The 17894-nt window shown below is 39.6% G+C and overlaps 1 protein-coding gene across 3 annotated transcripts in view; it reads right to left on the minus strand.

Moving 5' to 3' along the window:
• Positions 1-10946, minus strand: part of LOC112107989 (tensin-3-like) — a 163888-nt gene extending 152942 nt beyond the window's left edge. Inside the window, exons 1-4 of one of the 3 annotated variants that reach the window (XM_026654018.2) lie at positions 10894-10946; positions 8916-9087; positions 5129-5179; positions 3323-3445 (exon numbers count right to left, since the gene is read on the minus strand). In XM_026654018.2, coding sequence (XP_026509803.1) covers positions 3323-3445; positions 5129-5179; positions 8916-9065 — 324 coding nt within the window. In that variant the 5' untranslated portion in view covers positions 9066-9087; positions 10894-10946. The remainder of the gene's footprint in view (positions 1-3322; positions 3446-5128; positions 5180-8915; positions 9088-10893) is intronic. The other 2 variants (XM_026654016.2, XM_026654017.2) reach the window with 2 other exon arrangements.
• Positions 10947-17894: the final 6948 nt, after the last annotated feature.

A 17894-nucleotide genomic window follows, 5' to 3' on the forward strand; every position in this document is an offset into this window, starting at 1 on the left:
CAATATTTGCATATTACTTTGGCAGTTCTGGTGACTACAGGAGCTCTGGTCTGTCCTTTGTTGCAGTGGTGGAGGAGAATGATGGTCAGTGGCTTTTAAAGACCTTTTAGTTGCAAGCTGGTTGACTTACCACATTGAAAATACCGAGTGAGACTTGGGTGTTGGGTATCCCACTCCTACTGAAACTCAGTAAGCATTGGTACCCAAACTGCTCTGGTGCTCTTTAAAAGTCCCACTCAACTCCTGATTGACCAGTAGCATGTCAAGAGCAAAGAGCCCAGATAAGCCATGGGCCAGCCATGCAGGACTTCTTTTTTTTTTTTTTTTTATTCAGGATTTTTTATATTTAATTTGAAATCAAAATTAGTGGATTCATTTTTTTCCAGTTTTACCCTAAAAAAAGCTTCCTGAACTAAAGCCCACAAATCAGTTGTTTTATTTCCCTTTCTTTTTTACTACCTCTTACATAGAATGTATTTGTTATACATGGTATTTTTGTGTGTATACCAAGACAAAGCTATAAATTAAAATAAAGAAAACTATGAACAGCAGCAATAACATTCTATCACTTTTTGTTTTGGGCTCATCCAAGACAAGCCTAGACAACTTTGAAATTTCTGGCATGATGTGCTATAAACTATGAATTCTGACAATTTTTTTCTGACACCTGTGATTTATAATAACTACCGCTTAGTCTTTATGGAGTATTTTCATAATGTTTTGAAATCTTATTAAATAGTTTATATGACATATGTACAGTACAAATTGCTGATCAGTCATTCTGGCTAGTTTTAACATGCTTCCAGATTATTCAGCCAACACATTTTGGCTATATCCAGGAAGGATGGTGGTGGGAAGCTTTTAAGATCCCAGGGAAGAAATTCATCAACAGTTATTTTAGAGGGATTTATAACAAATACTCATTGGGACATTTTGTTTTTTACTTCTGGTGTAGTTGTGTTCAGAAAAGTATATATGTAAAAATTAGTCCAGCGTAGTGAAGATATCATTTCCTTTGTCTCTTCCTCATCATGGTGCTGTCATCAGACAGCCCTGCCTGGAGCACCCTTCTGCAGCAGGCTGCAGCACGGCATGTGCCTGCCTCAGTTTCCCTTTCAGGTAACCCAAGGACTCCCCATAAGGCTCTCTTGCCTCAATAATATCCTTCTTTGGGGCTAGTTTACTACAAAAACATTGTGCAAATAATCCAAAACATAAGTCTCAAAACAGTCCATTTATTACCCCAGTGCATATAGTCCTTAAAATCTCATGACATGATTGTCTCCATACCACAGCTAGGCTCCTCATCAGTCCTCTTCAGATCCTCTGCCAGGACAGCCACCCCAGCCCTCTGAGCTGGAGTTTAACCCCAATCATCACAGCAGGAACCTCCACAGCCTCTTTGCTGAGAGATCACCCTCACCAGGGGAGCATCACTCTATTCCCTAGCCCAATTGCTGTTCTAGCCAGCAGGCAATTCTCCTCTGCCGCTGTTGCTGTCGCTGCCTTCAGTCCTCCAGCCCTGGCTCACTGGCTTGGAGTGGACAGCTGTTAAACCACTCTTGCTCTCCTGCCTTTAGGCTTCCCCTAGGAAGCATCTTCAGGCTCTGGCAGCTCTCATCTCCTGCCAATCTCTGCCTCCCTGGCAGCCTCAACTCATCACATCTCATGCTCTCAGATTCTGGTCCTTCATAGGCCCCAGGTACTGCCCCGCCCTCTTTCTTGGCCAAATGGGAGCACTTGTTCTGGCACAGGGGAGCTAGACCTGCTTCATTTACTGGAGCAGCCCATCCTGTTACAGGCCCCATTTAAGGCTCCAATCCTGCAAATGACAGGAAATCAATGGGACTCCACATAGGCACAAAGTTTGCCCATATGCTATCAACTGCAGAACTGGGAGGAAATATCAGTGGGAGTTTTCCAGTGATTTCAATTGAAGCAAGATCAGGTCCCATATCTGATTAATTTACTGTCAACAAATACCAGCACTGCAAAGCCAGTAAGACTCTAGATGTATTTGCCATCAACAAACCTGCCAACTCACTTCTGATCTCAGGAATATTTACTTTATCTTTATTTCTCTTCTCAGTGAACAAAGACTGAGAAGGCAAAACATTACACAACAGTAACAGCACATTAGAGTATTGCAATTATGCAGTTAGTTAGGACCTGTCAGAGCCTGGGCGGTCCTGAGTGCCCTAATTTCCCACTGGCTACAATGGCAGTATGGGATAAATTCACAACAAAATTTAAGTGTTGAGACACTGAGTGTGAAGACATCTAACTTTTAGGAGCCCAGAAAATCTATGGGATTCACAAAGCCTGAGTTAGGTGCTCAGGCTCCCTGTACAATGAATTGGGAGAGATGGGTGCCACAGAATGGGATTCACAGAAGCCAACATGCTGGGCAGTTTTCAGCCTAAATTAGCCAATGGGAAATGCTGACAAGAGGGGTGTGTGCTAAACCCTGCCCCCTCAGGGAGTTCCGTGCCTAAATCCAGGCTGTAGGCAGATGCCTCCTTCTACCAGGGATTCTTAGCTGTGAACTTTCTCTGGGTGTGCACAAATTTAGGCACCGAGCAAGTTTAGTTCACCTTTCAGCAGAAGCTAAGTGAAGTTTTGTGAATGTCAGTGGGGCCTGATTCTGGGATTTAGGAACCTAAAGTGGCAGTTAGGTGCCTAAATCCTTTTGTGAATTTATCCATATGTCTATACAATATTATTCTAGTCCAAACGGAATGAATAATGTTATCCGTTGTAATCACTGTATGATATATTCAACAACAAAGTACCCAATTTTCAACTTGGGCATCTAAACTAGGTGCCTAAATCCCAGAGATGGAAAGTCAGATGTGCATTTAGGTGACCAAATGCCCACTTTAGGCAACTAAGTAGAGATTTGGACATCTAATGTTTGTGCTCTTAGTGCCTTGATTCAATTGACTAATGGTGATTCTCTGAGGTGCTGTGTGCCCTCAAAGTCCACTAAAGTAAATGAATGTCATATACTATAAGAGGATCCTCAAAAGTTTGACAAGGAGATGGACTAAATACACTCAACAATGGTGTTCAGCTTTGCTATATATACACCTCACTACATATTACTTCTAAGCATACAAGCCTGGATTTATCAGGCCAGAGCACTGGCTGGTCTAACTCGGCATAGTTAATGGCTTTAAGCCCCTTTATATCAGCTAAGCATCTGGCTCATTATGTTTTCAATATTAAAACGGCTGCAAAACTGTTAATTATAACTTTTCTTGTTATGATAAAGTATAAAAAATTGAACGTCATAAATACACTCACTACATTGCACACTTACTCTGCAATGGATCACCACCACATGCTGAGGGTCGCTGTTCAACCATGATTCCATAGCCTTGCAGATGGTGCACATCTTATCAAGGGGAGGTGCATGAAGGTCAGGCCAACCCACATCCATAATCTGGAATCAAGCAAAACCACTTCATTTTCCATTTACAAGGTACTGTTTAACATTATTATCGTATACAATCCTACGCCAAAATGTGCTGTGATGGTAAAGGTTCCTGCTATTTTCTAACAGAAAAAATCTGTGCTTCACGGAACCATGGTGATATTTCATTATTTAAAATGCCTTTTTGTCATATAAACAAAACATCTTTACAGACCTCCCAAAACAGCAGGGGGAGGAGGGATAAATTATTATTATTATTAGCATACATGAGCTTTCCATGCAAGTATTAACAAATCTTATTCAACACTACAGCTGACGGAGAATTTTTTTTCCAAAATGTACTTTGATTAATCAAAACTGAAACTCTGTGTAGGAAAGGGTTGGCTTTGTGAAATTTCCCATTGAAAAAAAATAAAACAGTTGTCAAAATGTCCCACTTCAACATTTTCTAAACAAAAGTTCTGGAGTTTTTTTGGTTCAAAATTAGTTTTCATTTGTAAATTCATGTTAATTCATAGTAAAAATAAAATAAAATAAAATAAAATAATAGGTCAAAATACAAATCTTTAGAAATTGTTGAAACAAAGTGTTTTGATTGATCCAAACTTTTTTTTTTGGTGGTGGAGGGGAGAGGAGGAGGGAGTTGGTTTGTGAAAATATCAGACTTTTCATCTTGATTTGGGATAGGAAAAAATTTCAAAATCTTAAAATTTCCTGGGATAGGAAAACGGTTTCCTTCCCAGCTCTATTAATAACCTGTATTTCCTGCCTTTAAAGGAACTAGTTTTCTTTTGGTCAACTTCTCATCATTATCTGTGTATTTATCTTGTTCAAATTCCAAAAATAGTAAGCCAACTAAATCCTACGCATTCATTAACATGTGATAAAAACTGCCTGTGTGTTAAAAGTTCAGACTTCAAATGTCTTAACTATGTTTCTCAGCAGTAATCTGAACCCCTGCTAGGTCCAAACAATGTTCCTGCTGTGACTGTAGGTCTGTGATGGTATGGGCCAAAGGTGGCTGTTGAAAGTTGAAAGTTTGGCTGTTGAACCTGCCAAAGTTCTTAAACATGAGAATGAGCTCAAGTCCCAGACATATATTCAACCCCTTACACCTACCATCTCACTCCAAAGAAAATGTTATAACAAATGAAGATAAAAATGGGGGGCGGAGGGCTATGAGGCAGAACAAAGAAAATGCCAACAACTTTTGTTCTCCTAATTACATTGCCATTGTTCACAGATACAATTATGAAGAGAGGAAGGCAAATCCACAAAACATGAGGTTATGTTGAACTGTGAGTTCATCAATTTCAGTACATTAAGGTTTACATAGCAAAGGAGCATTATATGGCCATAAATATTCCATGGGCACACATATAATGTAGACCTGACATTAAAACCATAGAAATCAATGGGACTCTTTTCATTGACTTCAATGGACTTTGGATCAAGGTCTTATGTGCAAAGCCAAAGAAAACAATGGAAACAACTTTGTAAAGCATAGACCTGACATGCAAGAAGTCACAACACTCAAAATTAAAGGGGAGGCGTCTTTGGTTTTCTAAACTCTTCCTAAAATTGTCATTTCATTGTGTACATCAAAGCTTGTATAGTTTGAAGGTTCATGGCAGCCCATTTATGCTGTATTTAAGTCTAGCAAGTGAGGTATGTTATGATCAAAACCAATACCTTTGGGTTAAGCTTGGTAAGGTCATATCTTTTTTCAGAAAGGTTTAACACCTGTTAAAAAAAAAAAAAAAAAGAAAAAGTATGAGATCTTGATGTTTAATTTCTTTTGTGGTAAATCACTGTATCCAAAATACATTATAAGAAAGTTAAATGACAGGGGAGGGCCTTCAGATTTTTCAGTCACTTAATATAACCAAATTATTAGCTGAAGTTAGATAAGTTTAGCATTTGCAGTATTCGGGGTATTTCCTATAGTAAATTCAGGAAAGTATAATGGGAAACAACATATGCTGAGGAAATGTATGTAACAATTAAAATTTTCAAATTATTATAGTCATTATATATAATGTAAGATTATAAATAGTATTATGCCTTATGCTTAGCAATCTTATTATACTACAAGAGTTCCTCTGATTCCTACATTGTGGGTTGTTTTTTTGGTTGGTTGGTTGGTTGGTTGGTTGGTTGGTTTTAAAGAATTGACCAAGATTTAAAAAAAATGGGTGCCTAAAGACAGGTTCCTAAGTCCATTTTTAGGCACTTAAGTGCCTTGACTTTCAAAAATACTGAGCACCCAAAGAGATCCCATTAAAGTGGAAATATTGGCCATATATTTTTCTTATGTGAAAATATTTTGATATTGAAATAAAGGTAAGAGAAACTGTTAAGTTTAAAACTAGTTCAATGTATGTACCAGTTGATTGTGATTAACAACCTAAAATAGTTGTTTTCTTGAGAATTATGCTGTTCCTATGTGTTGGTACAGTGCCTTGCACTTTTTAGGGAGTATTACAACATACATAAATAATAAAACTATTAATAACAATGTGCACTTTAATAGAATAAGTGTAAAACTTTGCTTATATACTATGAAATAATGTATGCATGTGCATTAATGAATATGTCACTAATGATACATATATAATGTTCTTTTCTTCTGAAGGATTGTGTGTTGTGTTTATATTTTGAAATTACTGAAGAAAAATAGCACTTATTTAGGGACAGGACTGTGGTTCTTTTGTTATGATGAAATCTGCATTTCTTTGTATTTGATATGATTTTTTTTTATTTTGTAGGAGGTATAAGATTTATGATTCCTTAACTATTCATTTTCTGGCTTTTAAGAGCTTGGGTGTTTTAAGGATGTGATAGATAAGTATTTGTTGTGGAAAGAAATTGTCAGTGCAATTGCACTATGTACAAACAATACATCAGCCCAATATTGTTTCCTTGGTCACTGAGAAGATTCATTGCTGACAAGGCTGTCAATATAAGACACCCTTTCTATTGGTTCTTTCTTTTCTCCCTAGATCCAGTGATTCCTGATTCATGTCTAGTTTTCAAATAATGGCAATTTCTTACACATTTTATTATTTCTGCCTTTGAAACATCTTTGTTGAGTGAGCCTGTCAAAATCTATTAGTGTTTATAAAAACTTATTGTCATGGAACTCTACCAGAGCACTGTACGTGAATTTGAAAACATCACTGAGGTTGCTGGGGGATAGTTACTGAAATCTACTTATGTTTGGAATTTTGTGATATCAGGTGATTTCACTGAGCTGACAAAGGGGGACACAAAAAAAGTTAGACACTTCACAGAAATTTTAAAAGTGCCATTTTTGAACTCTTTTAATTTTAAAAAAGTACTTTATTTTTTTCAACCATTTTAGAACAAATGTTATGGATACAAAGTAGGGCCAAAATCAGCCTTAGCTAGGGAGATGCTATCAGCTCTCCATAATAATTACAGATGTGCAGAGCTGGGACGAAAACCCCAGTCTTCGATCTCCAAGACACAAGTCTCTGCTACTTGAGCTAAAGAGGGCTGTAACTGTTAACTATAGAAGAACCTTCCCTGTTCTTTCCAATATGCAACAACTGAATAGAGGACAACTTGCTCATGCAAACATACAATACTCCATCCTGGCCCCCGTTGACATTAATGGCCAAAAATTCCCATTGGCACTAATGACAGCAGAATGGTGCCAATAACTCAAAGAAATCAAAGGGAGAAAGATTGGGCTCAAAACTACCCCCAACAAAAAGCATTTATAACTTTGCTTACATTTCTACAAATACAGGCTCTGTTACCATCTGTCTTGGATGGTTTAGACACAACAAATCCTGCATCTTGGCAGGGGGGTAGATTATATGACCTTTGTGGTCCCTTTTAACTCTATGATTCTATGACACAAGAATGTGCTTAAGCATGTGTTTAACTTTAAGCACGTTAGTGCTCTCCATGACTTCATTGGGACTATTCACACGTTAAGTGTTTTGCTGGATTGGTGCCATAGCTGGAATGCAAATTTTCAAGGATATTAAACGATATAGAAAATGTGAAGGGGTTCAAAAAAGCCATTTTTGAAACAGAGGGAGACAAAGAAAACTTAGAGAAAAGTGGTAATTTTATAACGGACTATAACTGCAAAATGGGTTGCCAAATTTTCTTCAGACTTTGCAAATACATTTTCCTTTATTTCCAGAGCAAATCTGGCAATTTTCCAACCAAACCAATATATTTCCCAAGCCAAAGTTATAAAAAGCCTAAACCAATTGGTAATTATTGGCAAACTTAGCTATGGAGAGGTTATGGCCCTTTCCTAACACAAAATAGAATTAGTATAAATGTAACAGTGGCTTTTTCTTGTGATGTGAACACATCTAATAAGAGTTAGATAGCTGGACCAAGACCACCAGCCTATTTCACGTATACCAAAATACAGCATCACATGACAATGACAGTTGATCTGGGCTGACTTTGAAACACTGACTTAGGTGAAATGCTTTGCAAAGCATTACAATTTTGTGTCAGAGAGACCACTGGTTGGCTTACAGGAAAGTTGATGTGACAAAAGATTCATAATTGGTAGTACTGCAAGCACAGCCTGAGTCCATCATTGCTATACAATGCAGTTGGGATAAATAAATGTGTTGTGAGTGAATGAATGCGGAGGGCTGGTGTTCTTGGGATGGAATAACAATGCAAGCTAGCTGCTGCAGTAATTTTACCCTCCTGAAGTTGTGGATTTATTCTAATAGTTTACACATGTCAGCTAAAAATAACTTCAATTAACAGCAGAGATTTTGGCCCTGATTTATAAGCACACAGAGAGAGACAGTGATACCACAGGGTTTAAATGTGCTAAGCAGAAAACACCACACAGCATGAGAGAATAACAGTTTTGGTCATCATAAAAGATCGTGCATGTGGAACCCATTAGAGGTTTGTCCGGGACCTTATATTTTTTAATAGAAAATAAGTAATGGGGAAAAATGCATCTAAATTAAGTCAATGAAAGAGACAAAATACACTAAGAGCAACCTTTATGTGCTGTTTCACAATCAACAGTGGAGCCAGCCAAGGCTGGGGGGAGGGTGGTCAGAGATCATCAGAACCCAAGTTGCAGCTGCTAGAAAAATGCATTCCATGGTGAGGCATCTGGATCTTGTAGGAATGAGTTTTACTCAGTGAGAACTAACCCTACAATTTTTCTGTTGCAAATGAACATGATGCTCAAAGAGTATACTGCCTTGCCGTCAACAAGAAGGTGGCTTGCATCTGTTTCCTTGTTTGACTGAATGTAAAATGCTGGGCAGCTGTCACTTGCACTGGTGTAAATGTGAACTAGATAGGCTTTGGTGGAGTTACATCCAACTTACATTGGCGTAAGTGAGCCTATATTGGGCTCTGTTATTAAGGATATCAGATCAGCCATCGTACAGCAAATAGGGTAAAACTGAATTACACATAGCATATCCAAACAGGATTAATCTGCACTTACCAGGTAATTATCTCCATGTTTGGATTTGAGCATTCGGGTTACATCTTGCAGGTTGTGCACATATGTTTCCTCTGAACAGCTGGCAGGGAAGGATACAGCAATGATCCGCTCAGTGATGTAAGTCAGGTCAAGTTCATAGCCCTCCTCCATAATGTGATCAAAGTCTGCACTTCTGCGAAGAATCCGATGTGGCAGTTTGGGGAGCGGGGAGAAGGGTGAGTGTGACAAGAAAATAGAAAGTTAATGAGCAGAAATTTCATCCTGGACTCATACTAGGGAATCAGTCAGTATTTATGGTTCCTGATATTTTCATCGAAATTGCGGTTCATAAACAGCTTATAAAACAAAATTTATTCAGGTCTTTAAGCAACTGGCAGCTGGCCAAAAGAGAGTTCATTACTGCACCACCTATAAAAGCCCAGGCCTATATATGCAGTGCTATGGAAAGGTAGAAAAATGAATACAATTGAATTTGTTCTATCCCCAACAGGAGAAAATCCAGGTGTTACAGACATGCAGAGACTCATGGCTGCAATAATCTCTCGCTCTTTCTTTGGGGCATCACAAACACTGTCTTTAAGTGGTCTCTAAAATCGCTCATGTATACAACATGATTAAATCTGCCCTAAGTTATACAGATATGAATTTAGAAACTGCATTAACTTCAAGAGAGTAAATGAAGTCAGAATTAGGTTTAGTTTCTCCAATAGTTTGGCCTACAAGTACTTCTTCACTGTCATAAACAACTCATAGAAACTATCCACATGTTTCTAATGAATAGAGTTAGAGGCATCCTTTTTGAATGCCATGTCCAAACAGGCTACAGGAAAAGCACTGGAGTTATAGCACACGTTATTTTGTTCTTGCCATTTATTTACTTTGAACATGGACCAAAAAGAACCACAGTAAAGAGTATGTAAAATATCCTTTCCTTCTCCTCACTGCTTTGGCCCAGGTTAATCGTGAAAAGGGTTGTTGCCATATAATGGCTAGTTAGCAGCTGCAGCTAAATAATACTTAGGACTTGTTTAGAGATTTACATCTTCAATACACTGCAAATACATTAATCCTCTTCACATGCTCGTGAAGAACATAGATTAATATTATTAACTCTATTTTATCTATAGACTTGCTCAAGGCCACACTGCAAGTCAGGGGGAAGAAGGAGGACTAGAAGTCAGGAGTTCCTAGCTCCCTACGAGTATTCAGCCCAAGAGAACAGGTATCCACACTGTCAAACCTACCACCACAAAAGGGCACCCTTCTTGGCAGCATTTCAGTCGATAAGCTCTTTGGGACAGCTCTTCCTATGTCTGTAAAGTGCCTAACACATTTTAAGTGCTACTGTGATGCAAATAATAAGCTGAGTATTTGCTGGTCATGGAAAGTGAACTCTCTTACCCTTATGGTGGGTCCCTTCACTGGATTGGATTGAGGCACACTAGCAGAGTGGGATATTATCTTGGACTGCAGCCTGTGAGCAATCTGGTCTGGATAAATAACTTCTGTGCTGTCAGTCTGTCACCTTTCATGAGTCCCAACTTTACTTTTGGTGAAAGACATCCCTGTGCAAAGGCCCAGGACAAAGTCTATGCAGAACTTAACTCCCACTTGGGCCCCCTGTAAAGGGTGAATTTTACCCTTAAAGAAAACAATCTGCCTTTAAATCTGTGTAATTAAAGTTGTATTGAAGAAGCAGCATGAAAGATAAATGATAATAATACGATGCTTAAGGTGACTTGTGGTAGTTTTACCTGTAGGAAAATACTCAGCTTATCTGGTATTTTGCATATGTCCAGTAAAAGATCACTCTACAACCTTAACAAGAAAATGTTATGGCTTATGCCTTTCATAGACAACAACTGGAATGTCTTTATATATGACTTTAACCTGCCAAAGATGCCATGCATAGGAGCAATTAAAAACAGCACAACAGTACTGTGCGATAATACAGCAAAACCATTACAGAAATACTTACTGTGATACTTTGTCACAACAGAAAGATGAGCTTTTCGAAAAACTGCCGGAAGTCTGAAACAAACAAACCAACAGAGTGATCAGCTCAGTAATTTCCGTGGTACGACAAAATCAACATGGCTACTTCTTAATTTCACAAAATGAAGTTTCCCGCTATGAAAAAAATAAGAAAATTCTTTTGTAATAAATAAATCCCACTTGCAAATGGGAAATCCCATTGAAATTCGTTGGAATTCAGGTGCTTAGTCACCTTAAGATCCTTTGAAAATCCCAGCACAAATTGCTAAGTGCATTTGGCTTCAACCAAAATGATACTTAAACTATTATGAGGCCCTCAAAAACAGTACAGCATCACCATGCTCCTCCTACTTTCCCAGCAATGATTTACAAGAGGACTCCCAACACATCTTCCTCCTACAGAAGCAAAATGAATTTATTCCTGTTTTGGATGCCTTTATTTTCATTACAGAACATGGTGTTCAATGACAGGCACAGAGGAAAGTGAATTTAATCACAAGAGTTGCATAGTGTTAATGCATCTATCTTTAGAGATCTGCCTGGGCAACCCAATGACAAATTCTCACAATACTCCTCCATCAACAGAATGGTAAACTACAGTAATAATGGGATCAAACAATGCTGCCCCCCCCATTTCTAGTCCATTGCCAAAATATGTCATGTCATAACATCATTTGAAGCCTGTTTTGACCATAATTTCAAACATAACGGAAATGTACTATGTACTAAACATTACCAGGGCATATCATAATCCTTACACAAACCCTTATTACTTCACGCAAGTTGCTCCCCTGCTGAAAATGAAGGCTTGTTTGCCTTACACATTCAGAATCTCTGGTAGGGCTTAAATTGTTGCAGAAAGATTAGGGGAGTTTAAAGATTTGAGGTCTGGATTTCTATTTCTGGTGTGCTAGAGCCAGAGTTTTGGTACAAGCCCATTGATTGCAAAGATATTTCCTTGTTATCAATTGTTTCATGGAAGGGATGATATGAGCAAGAGGAATATGTTATGAATAACTCCCTTATAATTGTTACATATATGTAATATGCATAAATTAATTTAAAATAAAGTGGTCTTAACCAAATTTGCTTTGCAGGAAAATTCACACCTTGAGAGATGGCCCCTTCATTTTGTAAGAATATAACAGTTATACTGACTAGGTGTCAAATTTTGACTAAAGTGTCAAATTTTACTTCTAAGTTAAAAATTATTTGTTAACATACAATAATTATGAAATAAGAATATATGGAACAGTTCAGACTTTGTCCTGCCCTTATATGCATGTGAGCTTGGGATAAAGTATATGAATCACTAATAAATATTTATAAAGCAGGGGTTTCTCACCCATCTCTTGACTTTGATTTGCATGTATAGTACAGAAGAGTGCGCTATAAACCTGTGAGTCAGGATACAGACTGGAATTCAGACCACCTGAGCCAACATAACTTTTGTATGCCCGTACTCATGAATAGATTGATTTATGCTAGGATGGGTTTGTGGCTATAGGATCTTTTATAGAAGAAAAAGACAAAAAAAGAGTTTTGAGACACCACTCCTCAGTTCAAATGCATCACATAACAAAAGCAGGTAACTTCCAGCACACACCCAAATGTACATAACTGGCATGTGTCTTTTCCAAAATTTCTAGTGATGAGCTGCTTTGAAGAATTTTAAACAAGTCTGAATAGTAGCGTGCTGGGTATCTCTCATACACATTGACACTTGGGACCTGATTCTGTGAGATGCTGAATGCAACCTGTAATGTACTGAACATTCACACCTTCCATTATCTTCAGTGGTGAGAGCTGAGGCAGCTTAGCGCATTGCAGGCCGCTCTCAATCCCTTTCAGAATCAACCTTTTAACATAGATATTCTCAATTAATGAGTGTTTTGAAAGTGCCTAGTACACAGAGGGTGCTGCCATACATAAATTATAAATAATCATGATAATAGAATCCCTGCCCACAATCAGTCTTTCAAGTAGAGGAGACATTAGCTGAATGTGTTTCTATTTCAGTTGCATGGCTCACTGACGGCCAGCCAGCAGGTACACTGAGCACCTTACTGAGTGTTTCCACCAACGTTGATAAATGTAATAACTAGTCTCACTTAAATATGAGTGGTCAGTTAGTTATGGTTTCATTTCTCTGTATGGGTTTTCCTTTGCTAAAAAGAAAGTGATACAATGAAACTTTATTCCACTTATTTGTAGCATATAAACTGGACATTAATATAGCTCTCACAATAAAACAAACAAAAAAATCCCATTAGGGACATCTGTACTTAATTGCATGCATGCTATCAAGCTGAAAAGCAGTGTATTCCTTTCTGCTGCATGCACCGTATTGGCGGTTTGTGCCAATTTCTATAACTTAACAGCTGGAATCGCTTAATATGGAAAATTTCAGTGCTGTTTGTGAAATTCTCTCCAAGTACCTATAATGTAGTTTATTTTTTTTAAATCTGACTGACTCTCTGTTTAAAGCAAAAGCTTTTAAAGTCCTTAAATTTGGTCTGGGTATCATGTTTTATTGCACAATATAAGGAATTGTGATACCGTATAAGCTATCATGGTGGATACATAAACATAAGAAATTGTGAAAACTCCCCACATTCCCCTGAATTGTCAGGCAGAGACTCTAAAAGAGATTTCAGTTCACCATGTGAAACTTTCCATCATTTTAATATGGTGGACAGCATGTGATAAATTGCTCTTACCCATTTACAATGTCAAGGTCACCCTGTACATTACATGTTGATTCTTTATAGTCAATGATTTGTTTGCAGATGGCAAGGAGCCAGGGAAATACCCTCACATCCCTATACGCCCTCTAACGTATCTTTTCCCCCAGCATTATTCCCTGATACAATCATTTCTGAGCCAAGCAACGTACCTTTCCCTCATGTTTCTATTTTTCCTATGGTCTGATATGCTAAATATATTATGACACACTGCATACATAGTTCCACATTCTGAGACATTTTTGTGGCTACCTTATTTCTTGGGATTTCACAAATTAATCTCTGTAATACAGAGCCTCGAGAGCTATCATGAATTTCAAAATACCACGAGGGCAGATATTTATCAAACGGTATGGCAGGCAATGCATACATCTTGGAAAATGTGCTGTTGTGCTCAAACACTGATGAAATGCACAGATTTGTCAAGTTTTGTAGGAATATGGACCACACAATATGACACCAAGTATATAAGGATGTCTTCCTAATCTGATTTCTTGACAACAGATGTTCTGCAAAACAAGCACTGCTCTACTATGCCCTCTGACCAAATCTGGACTGAGTAGCCAATTAAACAATGCACTTGAACTTATGAAACAGTTTTCTTTTTTTTTAATCTTTCTTTTTATTGTTTTTATATAAAATATAAACACAATGAAAAAAATATATAAATACATGCATAAGATGGAAATACCCTATAAATAACAAAATTCAGTGTTTGTTATTTGTTAAACCTGGAAAAAAAAAACTAACAAACAAACCTGAACCCATAAAGGTCATGCAGGGCGTCAATTGTTGAAGTGACTAAACAGATAAATAAGTGAGAACATAACTTATGAGTATTGGGGACTAATATATACTAAACTGCAAATTTATGCAAGAGTTTCATGTGTGATCAGACATCCTCATATTTTTTCCAATCATTTCTATTAGACAAGGTCATTGATTCCATTAATACGGTAGTAGAGAGTTCACTAAGCCAATATGTGTATGAGGGAGGAATTGTAGATTTTCTCAAAATAACTTTGGCACACTAAATTAGTTACTGCAATCCATTTCTTAATGTTAACTGGTAATACCAACTCATTCAGCGTCGCCAACATACACAAGGTTGGAGAAGGAAAAATAGCAACACAACATTTTTGAGAGAGCACTGAATATGGTATTCCAGAACACATGCATTTTTGACAGGTATAGAGGATGTGTGAAAGGTTGGCATGGGGCTGTTTGCATTTCCATCATTCACTGTGTGTTGCCAATCTAGCCTTAATATTCTGGAGTCCAGTAATACCTGTTTATTATCTTGTTCTGGAAGAATCACAAGGATAAAGAACTTGAAGCATCTTTCACATTAAGCCAGATATCCTCCCAGGTTTCTGTTGTGATAGTAAAGTTAAGTTCTCTTTCCCATTTTTCTCTGAGACTCAGATTGGGAGGGTAATGCAAAGTATTAAGCCACCTATGAATAATTCCTACAAAGTGACTTTTGTTTCCATATTTCTTAATATGTTCTTCTAGAGGTGAGAGAGTTGAAACAGACCAATTGTTTCCTAGTCTTGCATGAATTCTTGAGCATAGCTTCTGAAAGAAGGAACTGAGCCCTGGTCTACACTACAAGTTTAGGTCGAATTGAGCAGCATTAGGTCGATTTAACCCTGCACCTGTCCACATGACCAAGCCTGTTTTGTCGACTTAAAGGGCTCTTAAAATGGATTTCTGTACTCCTCCCTGGCGAGGGGTTTAGCGCTAAAATCAACCTTGCTAGGTCGAATTTGGGGTAATGTGGATGCAATTTGACGGTATTGGCCTCCGGGAGCTCTCTCGAAGTGCTCCATTGTGACCACTCTGGACAGCACTCTCAACTCAGATGTACTGGCCAGGTAGACAGGAAAAGCCCTGGGAACTTTGGATTTCATTTCCTGTTTGGCCAGCGTGGCGAGCTCATCAGCACAGGTGAGCATGGAGTCCCAGAATCGCAAAAGAGCTCCAGCATGGCCCGAATGGGAGGTACTGGATCTGATCGCTGTATGGGGAGAAGAATCCGTGCAGGTAAAACTCCATTCGAAAAGACAAAATGCGTGAAAATTAAGAAGCTGAGGCAAGCCTACCAAAAAACAAAGGATGCAAATGGTCACTCCGAGTCAGAGCCCCATACATGCCAGTTCTATGATGAGCTGCGTGCAATCCTAGGGGTGGCCCCTACCACTATCCCACCACTGTCCGTGGACACCTGCAAGGGGGGAGTCTCATGCAACAGGGATGAGGATTTTGTGGATGAGAAAGATGAGGAGGAGGAGGTGGTTGAGGATAGCGCACAGCAGGCAAGCAGAGAATCCCTTCTCCCCGGCAGCCAGGAACTGTTCTTCACCCTGGAGCCAATACCCTCCCAACCCTCCCAAGGTGGGCTCCCGGACCATGAAGCCAGAGAAGGAACCTCTGGTGAGTGTACCTTTGTAAATATAATACAGGGTTTAAAAGCAAGCGTGTTTAATGATTAATTTACCACGTCAAGCCAGTAGCAAGGAGTCTGGAATCATTGCAGAACAAAACCTTGCAGCGAATGGGCCCGGGCTTTGGCTGTTTGGCTTTGGCTGAAAATAAATCATCCCCGCTGTTAGCCATGCGGTAGGGGGAGGCCCGTTCATGCTGAGCTGTTCGCGTTTGCTGACAGGGATCTTCCCTGATACTAGCCATGCGGTGGGAGGGGGGCGGGGGTGAAGCGATCATCCCAGAGAATTGCGGGGGGGGGGTTGCACTGTGCTGCACATTCACCCTAAAACCGCAGCCCCTCCTTTTAAATGGCCAACCCAACGGGCTTTGCTTGGTATGGGAAAGGAGGGCGCTGCTGCTTGAAACCGTTCCCACATGTTATGAAGGTTGAAGAAGCCGAAACTCTTTGCCTTACCATGGCTGCCTGCAAGCCAAATTCTGTTGCCCAGCCGAGCGTGTGTGATGTCTCACACAAACTGGCAGGCACTCAATATAAGAGGCAAAATGCGAACTTGTAGCAAAAGCACTTGTGCTATGTAATGTGAATCGCTTGATTCAGTGTGAAATAGTCTTCCCTTTGTTCTCTAAAATGTATCTTTTAAAATACTACTCTCCCTTTTTTTCCTCCCACAGCTGCAAATGTTTCTATGCTCCCCCTATCATCTCCGTCCCAGAGGCTAGCGCAGATTAGAAGGCACTCGCGACGAGATGTTCTCAGAGCTCATGCAGTCCTCCTGCACTGAAAGAGCTCAGTAGAATGCGTGGAGGCAAACAATGGCGGAGTCCAGGAAAGCGTTAAATGAACACATTGAGAGGAGGGAGGAGCATGCTGAGAGGAGGCAGGATGCAATGCTGAGGCTACTGGGGGAGCAAACTGACATGCTCAGGTGCCTGGTGGAGCTGCAGGAAAGGCAGCAGGGGCACAGACCACCGCTGCAGCCCCTGTGTAACCACCTGCCCTCCTCCCCAAGTTCCATATCCTCCTCACCCAGATGCCCAAGAACGCAGGAGGTGGGTTGGGGGAGGCTACGGGCACCCAGCCACTCCACCCCATAGGATTGCCCAAGCAACAGAAGGCTGGCATTCAATAAGTTTTAAACTGTAGTGTGGCCTTGTCCTTCCCTCCTCCCCTCATCCACCACCCCACCCGGTGCTTCCTTCCTCACCCACCCCTCCCGGGCTACCTTGTGAGTTTCCCCCTATTTGTGTGATGAATTAATAAAGAATGCCTGATTTGGAAACAATAATGATCGAAGGGGGGAGGTCGGTTGGCTTACAGTGAAGTAGAGTCAACCAAGGGGGCGGGTTTTCATCAAGGAAAAACAAAGAGAACTGCCACGAAACTGGTTTTTAAAGCTTCTCTGATGTGCAGAGTGCCCAGCTGTGCTCTTCTAATCGCCCTGGTGTGTGGCTGTGGGTAATTGGCCACCAGGCGATTTGCCTCAACCTCTCACCCCGCCATAAACGTCTCCCCCTTACTCTCACAGATTTTGTGGAGCACACAGCAAGCAGCAATAACAATGGGAATATTGACAGGTTTCAGAGTAGCAGCCGTGTTAGTCTGTATCCACACAAAAAAACAGGAGTACTTGTGGCACCTTAGAGACTAACAAATTTATTTGAACATAAGCTTTTGTGGGCTACAGCCCAGTTCTTCAGATGCATAGAATGGAACATAATATTGAGGAGATATATATACACATACAGAGACAGGTGGGAATTGTCTTACCAACTCTGAGAGGCCAATTAAGTA

This window comes from Terrapene carolina, unplaced genomic scaffold (assembly GCF_002925995.2).
Source record: "Terrapene carolina triunguis isolate 2854851 unplaced genomic scaffold, T_m_triunguis-2.0 Scaffold179, whole genome shotgun sequence".
NCBI classification, from domain to species: Eukaryota; Metazoa; Chordata; order Testudines; family Emydidae; genus Terrapene; species Terrapene triunguis.